The following is a 16,782-nucleotide window of genomic DNA, read 5'->3' as shown; positions in this document are numbered from 1 at the left end:
TCAGGCACTTGCACGGTCACCACGTGCTTTGCTCTGGGAGAGGGGTCCTAACGCCATTTCTTCCCGGCACTCGATTAGTCGCTTGTGCCGCAGCTGCGTGGGGTCCTGCGCGTCAGGCCGGAAGACGCCGCCCTGCGCATGCTCTTTCCTTTCCAGCTCTCGGGCTTACTGCTAGTGGCACGGTAAGTCCGGGCTCCAGTCGCTTCATCTCCCTCACATCGCCGCCATCCTGCGGCTGGGGGCCCCGGCTTGGCTCTCGTCGGCGGGCGGGCACCCTGTGCCACACGCGCACGGGGATATTTCCCAGGAGGGGCCCCGAGCGGTGGGGGGAACTAGGCCGCAAATTGGGCGGGGGAACTTGCGGCCTAGGGGTGGACGTTGGGCCTCAGAAGGCGGGGGAGGGGAAGAGACTGGGGCCTGGAAGGCTGATTGTGTATGGGGGGGGCTGGGCTGCTGTTTGGGAGGGTGGGAGAAGCTGCTATGTTGTGCCCTTGGTACGGCCCATATGTGGGGGATAGAGGGGATGGGGTGGGTTAGTCAGGGCTAAACTGGGAAATCCGATGTCCATTTTCTACCCCCTTGTAAACTGAGGCAGTGGTGGCACCACTAATCCTGCTGGTATGGAAGAGGGTCCTGCTTTCTTTGTGCTGCAGAGGGGGCATGGAAAGGTCTAGTTTGACTTTAGTCTTCGATTGAGACTGGGTAGTAGGTTGAGCACCACCATGTGCTTCTCCAGTACCAAAGTGCTGAAGAGCTGTTTTCCTGCTGCTGCTTAGTGATGGGTTCTTCATGGCCCCCATGTGTGTGGGACCTGTTTCGTCTTTATATGGATGATGATCTGTGAACGTAGGATGTTTGCTGTTGGGTGCTTCCTTTCCTAAAAAGAGTTAACACTTACAAGCTTTGGTTTTGCAGCTGTGCAAATCTTAAATCAGAAAGAAGTAACCCAAGCCAAAATGGTTGGTTTGTTGTTTTTGGGTCACTGTGTGCAGTGGTGGGCAGTTACTGTTTTCTGGGCCGCCATAAGTGTGCGACTACCATAGGAAAATACCTTTTCAGATTGGTTTTTAAGTACCTTTTTATTTCAGCAGGCCTTTGGCATAGTATGTTGGTGCTGTTCATTATGATGCTCTAGTTCTGTACATTTAAAGCACTTAAGTATCAGGCATTTCACAGTTAAAGTACTCATTAAGTATTGGGTGCTAACCAGATAACACACACTTTATTGGATTTTCTTCCCCATCTATCTGTTTGGAAGTGAAGCATCAAGGGGTTCCTAATCTTTGAAAGTTATTCCACATAACTAGATAGTGTGGATTATAGACATTGCGATTGGGAGTTCTGTTAGGTGTCCAGCATGTAGGATGCCTATTGTACAAACATTACTAAGCGTCATTCCACTGCACACGTTACTGTCCTTGGTCTTGCTGTTGCCTTCTGCACTACCTGATGAGGACTGTAGCAGATGTTTGCCTAAGTATGGTTGCAAAGTACAGTTTAAAATTGCTACTGTTAAGAATTAAAATGAAGACTACTCTCCTCCCTGCTTCCCTTGGCTGGCTTCAGTGTGAGAAGGAATTGTCTGTAGCTTTTATTGGGATAATTGAATTAAATGCAATAGAAATAGACTGTGGAGACCGCTAAATGCATACTTGCAGTGATGCTCTTTCACAGTCCACCTACACTACAAAAACAACAGTTATCAAAAAGGTTACTCTGCTTGCTCTTCCTGGTGGATCATAACATGGGCTTCTGAGCAGCTGAACTATGTGATCTTCTAGCCTGTAGCAAACTTGTATATATCTTCCCAGTTAAGGTGTAGTAAGGATTCCCATAATTTCTAACATGGTTAAAGGTGGTGGTGCTTTGTTCAGTGAGTCACTGCAGGTCCAGCGTGGAATCAGGTGGCTTAAAATAAAACATAGATCCAGTTATTAGATCTGGCAACACACTAATGTATTACTGCTAGTCTACTAACTATTGATTTCTCTGTCCAGATGTTGATGCCCAAGAAGAACCGGATTGCTATCTACGAACTCCTTTTTAAAGAGGGAGTGATGGTGGCCAAGAAAGATGTTCACATGCCTAAACACCCAGAGCTGGCAGACAAGAATGTGCCCAACCTCCATGTCATGAAAGCCATGCAGGTGTGACAGATAAATTTATGGATCTACCTGGGCTGTTAAAAACAGCTTTTCTATGTTTTGGGACCTTATGAAGCTGGTGGATTGAGCACCACCTGACTAATCCTGGCATTATTTAACTTTGTTTAAGGAGAGAGAAACAGCAGTTCCAATGGAATTTGCCTTTTTTCCAGATTACTAGTTTTTTCATATTAACTTCATCAATCATACACAAACTGTGTAGAAAGCTTTTGTATTGCGTAGCATAAGATTCATAATCCTGTCTCTGAACCTATGATTTTAGCATCATTTTTAGTTCAGTTTTGCATAATGACCCTTGAATTATTAGTCTTGTGGAATGTGAATAGTTAGTATGTTGAAGATACTGCATCTTTCTGTACCTTCAGATGTACTTCTGAGCTACTGAATGTCTAGTCGTCAGTCCTCCACTCATCCCCAATAAACTACCAGTGTTCTGGCTGGTAGTATTTAAAGATGTTAGATGGTCACAATCAAATGCTCATGTAATAATCCACCTGCAACTGCAAAAAGCTGAACCAGAATTTCTCTCCTTAGTCACTGAAATCGCGTGGCTATGTGAAGGAGCAGTTTGCCTGGAGGCACTTTTACTGGTATCTGACCAACGAGGGTATCCAGTATTTGCGTGATTATCTTCATCTACCCCCTGAGATTGTGCCTGCCACCCTGCGCCGTAGCCGCCCTGAGACTGGCAGACCGCGGCCCAAAGGTGAGCACTAGTTAATAAAAGCAACTGCCATGTGATTCTTGGATGGGTGATACGGGGTGTGCGGAAGAACGGTATAAATTAAAGTTGAGGTTGCTGGGCTGTGTGGGCATGGTGGATAAAAATGTGAGCTTCCAGTGCTGTGGCCAAAAGGGCAAATGCAATCTTTGGCTATATAAAGAAAAAAGTCGAGTAGGGAGGTTCTGTTACCTCTGCATTTGACACTGGTATGACTGGTACTTGATATTATGTCCAGTTCTGGGGTGCACAGATTAAAAAGGAAGTTGAAACATTTGAGAGGGTTCAGAGAGGAGCCACAAGAATAAGATTAGAAAACTTGTCTTATGGTGAAAGATTCAAGGAACTCAGTCTGTTTATCTTAACAAAGGTTATTACAGAGTGACTTGACTAGTTTAGAAGTACTTAGATGGGGAACAGAAATTTGACTGAGTTTGCCAGACAGAGGTCAAGGTGACCCAAAATCTAATGGTTGGAGGTTGAAACTAGACCACGTCACACTAAAGAAAGATGCAACTTTTTAACAGAGTAACTTACATTGGAACAACTTACCAAGAGTTGTCTTTTTGGATTCTTCATCAGTAGTAACTTTTAAATCCAGACAGCATGTTTTTCTTAAAAAAACAACAATGCTGCTCTAGTTCAACCAGGAATTAACTCAAGGAAGTCTTGTGGCCTGTGTTAAACAGAAAGTTAGACTAGATGATCACCAAAGTCCCTTCTGGCCTCGTCTGTTTCATTGCAAACCCTAAAACTCAGTGCATCTGAGTTTTAAGCAATGTGCAAAACTTGTCTTGTAGCTTTTATGACTTTCCCAACAAATTCACGTTGCATATTTGGGTAAGCTGTTTAGTATCACTTTGATTTTTGTTTCACAGCTAAAAGTATCCTTCTAGATAGGGATGTACTTGCAAAATTAATATTTTAGATAGACAGGAGCAATCAGTGAGTATAGAGTAAATGTGTATTTTCAAAGACAGTACATAAATACAAAATATATTAATGGTTCCTACGGACCACTGAAATCTAGTCAATACATGTACTTCCAAGAGGCTTATTTTAGGATGGCTAATATAGCACATGAAGAACAAAACCGGGGTTGATTTAAAATTTCACCCGTTATGCAATGTGCTGCACACTGGCTGATGGCCTGCCACCTCACCTTATTAGGTAGCAGTGTTTCAGTGGAGCTGTATGAATGGCTTGCAAAAGTGTTTGGGATTCTCTGTGGCAAAAAGGTGCTATAGTAAAGATAAAGCATAAGTTAGTCTTAGACAGCTGTGACCAAATCAGCACTGCCGCATCTCTGCCACTGTGCACAAGATTAAAGGACACTTGAGTCTGATTTTGGTTGTTGGGTTAGTGTGTGGGTGCTGGGTGGTGTATATGACAGGCCACCAACAGGAGGTTTGACTGGATGATCTAGTAGCCTTTACTGGCCTTAAACTCTGACACCCCCCTCAGTTTATACTCCTGAATATGCTTTAGGTGTTTGTAACACTGAAAATTACAAAAAATGAAAGTGAATAATTTATCTTTCTTTGACTTGTTTCCTTTGTGCCTTTGGAAGCACTCTGACTTCCTTGCTATTTTCTCTCTCCAGTCAGTTTCCTCTATTCATTTATGTCACATGGCAACGGGAAGAAACATTAAAATATAGAAAAGCGTGCTTTTACAATGACAAGTTACCCAGGGAACAGGGGGCAGATGTATTTCCTGAAATACACTTTTATTTTAGGTTGACTGTATTTCAGTTTGATGATGTACCTTGACTTGTTGCTGCAAAATCAGCTGAACTTCTGAAGGCCCAACTCGGTATCTGGGTGTGGCCATAAACTCGAGAATAGATACTGGATGGAGGAGGAAAAACTACTGCAAAACTTGATATTGCAAGGTCTGCTGTAGTGACTCAAACTTTTGGCTCTCCCTTGAGGTGGGAGAAAGTTGGACTTTTGTACAGAGGGTCTGCCACTCGTGTGCAGTAAGTGTAATCTGCCCTCAAGCAGGAATACTCTCGTCCCTACCACTTAGAGGTACAGATTTATTCTTGAGCTGGGAGAATGATCTTTCCAGTACAGTGTGTAAAGTGCCTCACTGATTTTAAGTTGCATTGTAGCTCTCTTAACTACTGCTGAGCCACATGCTTAGCCCAAAATGTGTGTGGGCTTGTACCTGTAACACTTTAAGACCTTTCTATGTTAGCCAGAGAAACTGTAGTGTCTTTTGAGCAAACAGTTTAAATTCTTGCTTGGAAGATGCCTTGACCAATATTGACAGGGTTTAAATGTGTGTGTGTTTAATTCCACTTATTGCTGTGTCTCTATGGCTATGTCTACACTGGCAATTGAACGACAAAACTTTTGTCTTTCAGGGGTGTTTAACACACACACACACACCCCCCCCCGCCCCCAAAAGACAAAAGTTTTGCCATGACAAGTGCCAGTGTGAACAGCGAGTTGTCGCCAGGAGAGCTGACAACCAGTAGCTATGCTGTGTGACCTTTAGAGGCATGGCTGTGGCACTAAAAGCTGTGTAGTGGAGACACAGCCTAAGGTCCCAAGTTTTGTCTGTTGTCCTTCCTGTGAAATGCTGTGATTTACAGAAGTATGTGTGAAACTTGCAGGTTAAAATTTGCTTTTGAGTTCCTCTAGTGAAGGTAAATTGGCTATTGCCATATTTACCTCAGTGTGTATAGTGCAGAAGTGTTAAGCCCTATCCACTCCACAACTTAATGGTGTTAACTACAACACTCATAGAGCTATACTTATTGTCCAGTTGTAATAGCTAGTGTGGTTATAACAGTGGTTCTCAAACTTTTGTGCTGGTGACCCCTTTCACACAGAGAGCCTGAGTGCGACCCCCACCCCTTTATAAATTTTAAAAAAACGTTTTTTTAAATTTATAACACCATTATAAATGCTGGATGCAAAGCAGGGTTTGGGGTGGAGACTGACAGCTCGCAAGCCCCCATGTAATAAGGGGTCCTGACCCCCAGTTTGAGAACCCCTAGGATACAACATGCTTTCTCTGTTCAAGGCAAATGGTATTTTAAAGTGTGCTAATTGTGCTCTAGAGTACTGTTGTGAATTTGATACCACAGTCTCTTAAGTGTTTGTAACCATGTTAGGTGTGTCATAGTGTTTGATTGCAAGCTTCAGGGTAGAGAGAGGCCAGGATACAGTGCCATAGTGTCCATGGCTTCCTATAGAACATAACTACCCAAAGCATAGCCCTCTTTGCTCAGAGAAGTGGATGTAGCAGAAGGCCGGTTCAGAGGCTGTGCCCTATGGTATCACTATGATACCTCCCTGTGGTAGAAGCATTTTGAAAACTGTGTGACTTCTCCCTTCACCTAAACAGGAGCACTAGTTTTCCATGAATTCTAATAGGTAGGCAATTTCCTTTCTCCAGAAAGGATCAATCAGGGAGCTGTGCATTTCTCAACATGCTTGAAACTGCACGTCAGTTTGTGGTGAGCCATCCAAACACCAGCCCTTACTCAGGATTTTACTGGCAGAACAGTAAAGCTTTGGTGCTTGGTGGTGTAGGACAGTGGTTCTCAACCAGGGATACACAGAGGTCTTCTAGGAAGTACATTAACTCCTCTAGATATTTGCCTAGTTTTACAACAGGCTACATAAAAAGCACTAGCGAAGTCAGTACAAACTAAAATGTCATACAGACCGTGACTTGTTTATACTGCTCTATATACCATACATTTCAGTTTAGATGCAATATTTACATTCCAGTTGATCTATTTCATAATTACAGGGTTAAAATGAGCAAGAAAGCAATTTTTCAGTGATAGTGTGCTGTGGCACTTTTGTATTTTTGTCTGATTTTGTAAGCAAGTAGTTTTTAAGTGAGGTGAAACATGGGGGTATGCAAGACAAATCAGACTCCAGTAATCTGGAAAGACTGAGAGCCACTGGTATTGGAGACCTTCGTCTTTAAGGATTTACAGTAGGGTTTTCCCAAAGTTTAAAAGGCTGGCAAGTCCATCAGGCTTCTATTTGAGCTCTGCCTCTTGCTTCCTTCCCTGGAAACATCTGCCCACCTTTTATTTAGCTTAATTTCTTTTTTTACTTTAGATCACCTTTTCTTAGGCGTACTAATTTATCCCATCTTTAAAACATAAGATACTTTTATTGCCCACGCTTAATCAAATATTTGGGGCTGGGGATAGAATTCTGTACAGTTGGGATTTGGGGTAAAAGTGTGCATTTGTCAGGCATAATGAACACGCAATCTTGATGTGTTTTTTGTATCATAACCTTCAATTTTAGCACTTATTTGAAGCTAGTTTTTGCAGATTGGCCTGGCTAGCAGCACAACGTAGTTGAAAGTGTGTTGTAAATTCAGGATTGGTAATAATTTAGCTGTATTTGCGTTGGTCAGAAACTTGGCAAGCAAATACAGTAAAAGCTGTGTTATCTGGCTCTTTACCAATCGGAAAGCTCTATTAAACCAGCATTTCTAATCTTCATTGACAGTCCAGTCTATAGTCCGGTTGGTGTGGGGCTGGCAGGCTCCCTACCTGGCTCTGAGTGGCTCCCCGGAAGCAGCAACATGTCCCTGCTGCTCTTAGGCAGAAGAACAGCCACTAGGGGTTTGGAGTGCAGGGTGTGGGCTCTGGGAGGGAGTTGGGGTGTGTGTGGGGAGGTGTGGGATGTTGGATCTGGGTGGGGCTCACCTTGGGTGGCTCCCCGCAAGCAGCGACATGTTTAGATTTGTATTGTTCAAACACTGTTGATGTGGTCTTTAAGAGTGGTTCTCAACCAGGGGTATGCGTACCCCTAGGGATACGCAAAGGTCTTCCAGGGGTTACATCAACTTATCTAGATAATGTGCCTTGTTTTACAACAGGCTACATAAAAAGCACCAGCAAAGTCGGTACAAACTAACATTTCTCACAGACAATGACTTATTTATACTGCTCTGTATATTAAAATGTAAGTACAATATTTATATTTCAGTTGTTTGATTTTATAATTGTAAAAATGAGGAAGTATTTTTGTTGATTTTGTAAGCATGTCATTTTTAAGGGAGGTGAAACTTGGGGTATGCAAGACACATCAGACTCCTGAAAGGGATACAGTAGTCTAGAAAGGTTGAGAGGCACTGATCTATAAGACTGTCTAGTAGTGTGGCCACAATAGAGAACTGCATTTAAAATTTAGTTGCACGCATTTGTGGCCCGATAAGGCCTGAGCATATAATATGTCCCTTTTGATCCTGTATTAAAGCCTCCCCACACCATCACACTTGTAGCATAATCGAGGCCTCTTTAGATTGGATTCCTTGGATTGACAAGGCTGCTCTGACTTGCAGGTCTGGAAGGTGAACGCCCTGCTCGTCTTACTCGGGGAGAGGCTGACAGAGATACCTACAGACGCAGTACCGCTCCACGTAAGTGTCCTATCTAGTGCAAGTATGAGTTAACCAAACTGAGCTTGTCATTTGTGCAGTTTACATTTCTGTAGAAGCGTCTTCAACGTTTAGATGTACAACATGCTAACTTCTGTGATGAATGTCTGAGGTCTCAAGCCTCCACTTCCCTGCTGATTCTAGGGTCCGTTTATCAATACGCTCCCACTGCACAGCAGTTACGCTTGCATATCAAGCTGAATTTTCTCCCATGTGGCATAATGTTTCCTATTGCCTAATTGCCATAATTTGCAATTGCAGTAAAAAAAAGATAGCATTGTGGAAGTTATCTGTAGCTTGTGGTGTGCACATCCCAAGGGTTTAAATATTTGATACTGCTAAAGACAGTATATCCTAAATAAGAGTTTGTCGTCAAAGCCCAGGCAATGGATTCTCTCTGCTTTGTAGTTTTCTAGAATAGCTCTTTCTCTCTTCCCAGTTGGTGCTGACAAAAAGGCTGAGGCTGGTGCTGGAGCAGCTACTGAATTCCAGTTTGTAAGTATCTGCATTTGAGAGATGGGGTTTTTTGTTCCCTATGTTAATGCTTTAAGAAAGCTTTAACTAAAGCTGTCCCTGGAAGAGATGGTGTATTTTCACAATGCACTCATCATTTATTCACCCCCTTAAACAGCTGGCAGTTGCTCCTGGAACTGTATAAGGTACTACCTATAGATGGAGCTCCTTTTGAGCCTGCAGTTACACCACCTAGACAACTGTCATATCAGGCTTCACATGCTAAACAGCATTGTTTGAGATAATTACTTGGCTAGGCAGCACATGTGTTCCTTGAAAGTCTTCTGAGGTGATATTGATAATATTGATCAGTACTGGGTAGAGAACCCCCAGCGTATCTGTTTAATCTTTCAGGTGAAAGAAAACTACAGAGGCCATGATCATCTGAGATTAATTCTTCTGTGGCACCCTTTTTAGACAAGCAGTAGCCTTGGTGATCTGCCCACATTACTCAAGTTACAATTAACATGACAAATTCCAAATTTTCCTTCTGTTTTCAACTTGATATGTTATCCTCCCCATCTATTTTAAATTTGAAGGTGTACGGTAATGCACATAACGCCTCTCATTTGAGGTGCTGCTAAATTTTATTGGCACATCAACCGCTATATCCCTTACTTCATCTCAGAAGTGAGATGGAGGCTTAATATTTGTGAAGCGCTGTGAGAGCTCCTGATGAAAGGGGTTGCTTCACACTTTAACAGAGCATTAGTTTGAGCAGACTAGCTTGGACGTAATACATCAGTGTTTCTCAACCTATTTACCATTGTGGGCCGCATCCACACAATATATACGCTACCTGTACAGCCCTGAGGATGTTGCATGGGCTGCATGTTGAAAAGCACTGTACAAAACTGACAGAGGTGGGTTGAATTCCTAGGCTGTCATATTCCAAGTCAGCAGGGCTTGGCCCACACCATAGATTATAAAGCCAGGAGCTGTGTTTTGACAAGCAAGAGTTCCACCTTGCTCTCAGTACACATGGTAACTAACTTCAGATATTAGTCCTTAAGTCTTCATTCGCTGAACTTGATCAGTAAAGGCAGGCAAAATGAGTGGTTCTTATGATTCAGTACAGAATTCCACATCAGGGGAAACAATGATTTAGTGTATTTAGGATGTACTTAATATTTGGTTTGGTAGCTATGTGCTACTTTCAGTTGCTGATGTGCCCAAACTTCTAACGCTGTGTGTTTGGTTTTTTGTTTTTGCAGAGAGGTGGATTCGGTCGTGGACGTGGTCAGCCTCCTCAGTAGAATTCTCTGGTCATGTTTTTGTGTATAATAAAATAGGTGAAAATCTCATTGTGCTTGCTTCCTTGTATCATTTGAATATGTGGAAGCTAATATCAGAGAAAAGCAAAGCAACAATTTATACCACTAAGCCTTCTGGCTCCTGCTACAACAGAGTTGAAGATAATCCTGATTAGAAATCTGATACAGACTAACACAGCTACCACTCTGAAACCTGATTATAAAGTGGTTATGGGGAGTAGACTAGGTCCTAGGAAATCAGTCTGACTTCGCAGCAGTGATAGGAGAGGTGATTGCTGCCGCAGGATTTGGTAGTGAGGTTGATGGCTCTTTCTGGAGGAGAACATGGGCTTTTGGGTTCCACGGCCACTTGGAAGTACCACTGGTACCCTTTATGCTTTCAGTAAGGGGGCACCCATAGTAGGTTTCTGGTAATATGGGGCCTCCCTCTTAATAAGGCAACTTGGAGGTTTGGCTCACCTATAGAACTTGATCTTGCATTATGGGTAATGTGAAGTTGAAGCTGCTAAAATGCACTGAGTCTAGGAAGATTCATGTGGTGTGAGACTGAAGTAACTACATTAAAAAGGTTAGAGAACCCAGCCCTTCATGATTGTTGATACTCTTTTGCCCCAGCGGCAAGCACTTTGTGCCAGTTTGGCATGGTTTGCAATACTTGTGGGAAATTCTCCATCAGGACAATACAGTATGGGATATCCATAGCTGCTTCCTAAAGTACAAAGTTTTCAAAGTCAATGCACTCTTCACTGTTTCAGATCCTAGTGTGTAGGTAATCATTTACAGTAAAACAGGATGGTCTCTGGCCTCTGATGTTGCTTAGCAAAAAATTGAGTTGTCCTACTTTTGTGCCAGATATAGGGGACAAGCAACCATTTCTCCAAGGCAATTTTGCTTATGCACGCAGGATCTGTTCCCTTAATTATTTCATGTCTGTTTTTAGTTTATGATCTGAATTGGCTGCCTGGCTATCTTTGTGTACTCTGGCAAGTATAAACTAGATTCTGTAGCAAGAGGTCTGGATTCTGTGACAGTCTTGTGCTGCAAACTGAAAAATCTTTCTCGGGTAGAGGCTTTTATTAAAGCAGATATGAATGACCCCACAATCACTACAGTATTTCTTGTGTTTAGAATATTGGGGAAGTAAATTTAACTTCCAATGTGCTGCATAATTTTGTGTTGCAAACACCACAGTTATGAAGGGCAAGTTTTTCAGGTGCTGAGCAAATCAAGGACCTGATTAACTGACTGGAGCCATCAACAAATTCATGAGCTGCTACCTCCAGGTAAATCAAACAATTGTAAAGTGTGGCTATGTTATGCTCATACACACAGTTGAACAGTGGGGAGTGGGCCGGAAACCCAAGTTCCTGTATTTTAGCAGAGTTTACCTGTCTTAGCTCAAGAACACTTCAAGAGTTTCCTTGAAAAGACTGAGTCTGATGATTTGGATAAATCGATTGTTGGATAGTTGGAGCTAGGCCTGTATGCAATACTCGGTCACATCAGTAGATGTCATCCTAATGCAAATTTATATGATATAGTCACATAGTGTAATAGAATGCTAACCTGAATGGCTTTGACAGTGTATTATAACTTAACACTGCAGAAGTTAGATGCTAAGAAATTAATCACCACAAACACCCCAGTGAAGAAGGTATTTTTAGAGATGAGGGTGAATTTTCTAAAATACAGAGTATCAGTGTCATAGCAGGTGGTCATTTTCACCTGTGGAAAGTTAATTCAAATGCAGCCATATCCATTTTTTATTGATCTTTTTTAAATCAAGAGTTTCAGCTGCATTAACTGAAGTCTGTAGACCACGATATAGCCAAGTTGCTTCTATTAAATTATGGCAAAGTATGGATTCCCTAACCCCTGGATCTAATGATACACTTTATCGCCTAGATACCTGCCTAGCAAACATTTCCAGTCATTATAGTTGCATCTTTCCTTGTTTCTAGCCAATCGTGGTGTTGCATAATAAATAACAATGGGTTAATATTTCTGGATTGATTACTGATGCTATGTAACTACTGTAGTTTAACATGATAGTCCTGCTTGTTTTCTCTTCTAAGTCAGTAACAGGCATAGTTATTGTCTGCCTCTTTTAGTGTGTATTAAAATCATGCCATGTACCATCCAAAGGGATAAAGTCTGTCAACAGCTGCTGAATCTTATCAACTCTCTATGCTATGCCCATTTTATTTTGTGATACCTCATTCTCTCTAACTGTAGACTAGCTAGATAGGTGCATATGCTTATTTAACTGACTCTGATCAATTTTTTCTTGCCTATTCACCTAATGTGTTCTCTGCTTCATCTAAATGTACCACTACTTGTGAGATGCTGATGTCTGGAATGTAACTTCACAAATGGTAACTTGAGCATTAGTCTGGGCTGCCGTTAATCAGAGATGCACCATTTGTCTTTTCAGAGCTAGCTTTGGTCTTGTTTCATTAGCTGCATGTGACAGACTTAACTGCACTTGAACCCCTTTCAAGGGATTCAAACTTCATTGCACTGTGACCCCCTGCTGACGACAACAAATTGCTACATGACCTTAAGTGAGGCTGAACCTGGAGCCTGAGGGCGTAGCCCTATACCCCAGCAAGTCTTAACGCTGGTCCTAGCTACCCTGATATAACAGGGTTGTGACCCACAATTTGAGAACCACTGTTCTAATCTAAACCCTGAGCAGTGTCACTTTGTGAGATTTCCCTGTGTACAAAATCCCCGTGCTTATGAATATTGCACTAAAATAAAAACACTAAATATGAACACTAAAAATACTAAAATAATACTGATAAACAGAATGCTCTAGTGATGGCTGACCTTGAAGTACAGGCACTAGAAAGAAGCGATTCAACACCCTGACAATTAAAATGAACTTCCTGGTGCTGTGCTAATAACCTTCTTATCAGTCTTCCTCCTGATAGTGATAGTCATAAAAATTCCACCTTGGGACCTTGGAGGAGCTCAATAGACTTGTCATTGAGATTTCCATCTAGTGTTTGGATGAGAGGTTTATTGATGGAGAGCTACAAGCTGGCTCGAGCTGCATCTGACTAAGAGTAGGGTGGGGTGGGCATAGGAAAGCTCTTTGCAAGGGGGCTGTAATACTTCAGCCTCCTCCGGCTCTAGTGGGGGCATTGATTTGTCATGACATTTTAAAACAACTCAGCGCTGTCACAAAACTTAGTACAAGTTGTCATGATGGAGGAGGGGTACAGGAGCTGTTGCTGTGCAGGTGGTTTGTTCAACCCTCCCCCCCCCCCCCCCCAAAAAAAATCTATCCTGGGGGGACCTCTCTCCTGCCCTGAGCCACCAATCCATCTGGAGCTTTCCTGTACTGTGTAATTTTTCTGTACTATGACAAACCTGCTGTTGCAGTTACAGGCAAATACCTACAATCGGTCAATTGGAGGTTAGTAGAAGACTTCTAGGTTTCTCAGGGACCCTAAACTCTCAAGTGGCACAAGTAATGCTTTCTATCACAGGGGTCAGCAACCTTTCAGAAGTGGTGTGCTGAGTCTTCATTTATTCACTCTAATGTAAGGTTTCACGTGCCAGTAATACTTTAACGTTTTTAGAAGGTCTTTCTATAAGTCTATAATATATAACTAAACTATTATTGCAGTTATATGTTGAGTGCCACTGAAAATCAGCTCGCATGCCATAGCTTGCCCCTACCCCTGTTCTGTCCTTTCCTGTTGGCTGGGAGCCTCCATCCTATCCTAGCAGACCATGACCTGCCCCTACTCATACACACCTTTGTCACTTTCTGTCTAGACTACAGAAATGCAATACATGAGGACATAAAGACAATAGGAAATTCTAACTTGTGTTCTAGCATTCTGTTGTCTCAGTAAAACAGCTCATGAGAACACATCAACACTGTCTTACTGCTGTCTGTGCTAGCTTCCTATACACTATCAACTCATGCTGATAAAGTTAGCCAGGGAAGCTTTCAAATGAGGGGATCCCACCCTCAAAAGTGTAAATGTTTATCTTTTTCTAAGATTGTAAATATTGTGGGACAGGAACTCTTTATAGTTAGCACCTACCACAATGGGGTCCTGATGAACTGTTGCAGCAGCCCTAGGCCCTATTCCAGTAAAAATACAATAAGGTGTTAAAAGTACAAAGGTGTTAATTTTCATAATCAGTTAACTGAGTGTTTCATGTTTGTAAAGCAATTGACAGAATTGTGAGAAACATAATAGCATGCAAACAGTGAACTGCACCGGGATAGCTCAGTGGTTTGAGCATTGGCCTGCTAAACCCAGGGTTGTGAGTTCAATCCTTGAGGGGGCTGTTAAATTGATCTGGAACAAAAAGTGGGGATTGGTCCTGCTTTGAGCAGGGGATTGGACTAGATGATCTCCTGAGGTTCCTTCCAACCCTGATATTCTGTGAATATATTTCCAATTTAGCTTTATAGTCAAAGGACATACAAATGAATTAGATGATCGAAAACAACCTGTTTATTCTGTTAAACCTAGCCTAGGCTTTGCCCATGGAAAAACAAATTAAAAAATACATACCAAAATATTTTAGTAACACTAATAATTCTTAAAAACGACAGGTTTCAGAGTAACAGCCATGTTAGTCTGTATTCGCAAAAAGAAAAGGAGTACTTGTGGCACCTTAGAGACTAACCAATTTATTTGAGCATGAGCTTTCGTGAGCTACAGCTCACTTATACTAGTGCTGTTTTTCCTCACCCCTCCTCCACCACTGTCAGTAAACAGATGAGCCTTGTAATCTGCCCTGAAAGTTGTCAAATTCCTGCTTTGCAATGGGAGTTGAGCAAAAGCATCAGCCAGACCAGAGAGAAGGACTTTCTGCTGAAAGTGTCTTGTTAGCAGGACCCACTTGTTCAAAGCAGGGGCCCTGCTAGCATAAACTCCTTTACTTCCAGTTAAGTGTAGTTCAATTATTACTGAAGTAGTGAGAGAGATGTTCTCTACAGCAGAAAAATTGCCTCTATTTTAACCAATATTACTGAAATGTTTTGTCCTTATACTCAAACCATGTTCAGCATACATTTAGCTGCACCTACTGTCCATGATCTATTTTAGGGATTTATGCTGCCACCCATCCGCACAGTAGCTGGCTGTTTTCCATGTAAAATCAATATCAAAATCCTTAGTCGACTTCATGGAGTCTTGGGAACTTTTCAGATTTCTTTAATTCCTTCTTTTCCCTGCCCCTCCCATATTTGTTTTGTAAGTAGGGGTTAATTTGCTAAATGGGTGTGTCAGTGCTCTGAGTTATGTATGCAGTGTAGTTATAGGCTGTGGGTCCCAAGATATTATCTCACCCACCAAGTCTTCTAAGTATCGTTCTCATGCTGGAAAGGTTTGGGTTTGTTTGTTTTTTCGGAGGGAGGTTTTTCAGCTTTCCAAGGTGGTTGGACTCTGGATTCTCTTAAGATCAGGAACTTTGTTCTGTTACTGGCTCTCCTTCACTAAGAATACTTTTGTCCCTGCCCAGCTGTCATGTACTTCATGCTGGGCTTTATGATCTGTTTTGCCCTAGAGAAGGGCAGCTGGTGTGGTAGTCCCAAAATTGGGATTTGGTCTTTAAGATGGGGGGCATTTTTCTACCATAAGTTAGGCCTACTTAACTTGTAATAGGTCAAAACCACCCCCTGTAAGTTGCAGTTGCACAGGGCACCTAATGCAGCTGTTGCCAGGGAAGCCTTTCTGGGACCTGCAGGTAGGAGGCACGTGTTTCAGTAGTGATTGGTGTGCTATAAATATCTAACTACATATGCAACCAACCCCATTGTATAGTGGCTCGCCTATGCTCCACCTGTAATTCATTAAGTTCTGGGTGCAGTACTTTGAGCTCCTAGGTGGCAAGCAGCAATGTACGTACCAGGAACCCAGCTGCCTTTTGAGTTACTGGACACCTTTCTTGGCCTATGAGCTAGGGCCAGTTCTTCTTCCTCTCTCCTTGAAAGCAGATTGTCCCCCCCCCCTTTTATTCCTACACCCCAACAAACGAGGCACAGGGGCCTTGCGAGCAGCTGCCTCCCTCTTAATTTCCCAAGCAAACAGCAGCCACCTAGTAGCAGAGCCAGTGCTGGGCATAAGCAGACTAAGCAAGTGGGCAGGGGCCCCCTATTTGCTGTTTTAGCATATGCTGTTTGCGGGGGGAGGGGGATATTTCTGGTTCAGGCCCCCAAAGGACTAGCACTGCCTGTACCTAACAGGCAGGAGCAGGGTCTCCCCCAGAGGAGTGTCCCCCCCAGGTCCTGTTCCCCTCCCCCAGCCCAGCTGGCTGAAGCCACCTTTGTCCCTCCTATTCCAAGTGCTCAGGGCTGCTACAATGGAACTACCGCAGCGCTACGCTACAAGCGTAGCGCTCTCTCTACAAGACCGGTATTCTTTCTGGGTAAGCCAGGTGTTTTGCGTAAAACCTCCGCCAGCCATGGGCAAAAAGTTACGCCAAGCGGCCAGCGTTTGCTTGCCCTTCCTACCTGCACAACTGGCGTAAGTAGCGGACTGCCGACCCCCACCGTGGCCGCAAACTGCGTAAGGCCACCCCTATTCCCGGCGTGGATCTAGCCCGCGTGCCTGGCGTAGAGCTCGTGCTGGCTCTGGAAGCGGAGGGGCGAGTCTTCACGCCGGTTGCGCAGCGGCCGTTGCCGCCGCATCAGCCGCCCCCGCCCGCT

At 43.1% G+C, this 16,782-nt stretch overlaps 1 protein-coding gene and 1 long non-coding RNA gene across 2 annotated transcripts; one reads left to right on the top strand and one right to left on the bottom strand.

The window, feature by feature from the left end:
- The first annotated feature begins 50 nt into the window (after positions 1 to 50).
- RPS10 (ribosomal protein S10) lies at positions 51 to 10,130 on the top strand. The gene is made up of 6 exons (XM_048826588.2): positions 51 to 182; positions 1,998 to 2,147; positions 2,700 to 2,871; positions 8,218 to 8,295; positions 8,753 to 8,808; positions 10,041 to 10,130. Exons 2-6 carry the CDS (start codon positions 1,998 to 2,000, stop codon positions 10,080 to 10,082), a joined length of 498 nt encoding a protein of 165 aa, XP_048682545.1. The 5' UTR covers positions 51 to 182; the 3' UTR covers positions 10,083 to 10,130.
- Positions 1,094 to 16,767, bottom strand: LOC125625049 (uncharacterized). The gene is made up of 3 exons (XR_007353451.2): positions 16,588 to 16,767; positions 3,439 to 3,562; positions 1,094 to 1,908 (listed from the first exon to the last, which is right to left on the bottom strand). It is a non-coding gene; the product is annotated as an uncharacterized LOC125625049 (long non-coding RNA).
- Positions 16,768 to 16,782: the final 15 nt, after the last annotated feature.

The sequence above is a fragment of the Caretta caretta genome, chromosome 21, assembly GCF_965140235.1.
Source record: "Caretta caretta isolate rCarCar2 chromosome 21, rCarCar1.hap1, whole genome shotgun sequence".
In the NCBI taxonomy this organism is placed as follows: domain Eukaryota; kingdom Metazoa; phylum Chordata; order Testudines; family Cheloniidae; genus Caretta; species Caretta caretta.
Note: the sequence above shows the minus strand (reverse complement) of the source record. Positions and strands in the feature narration are given on the sequence as shown.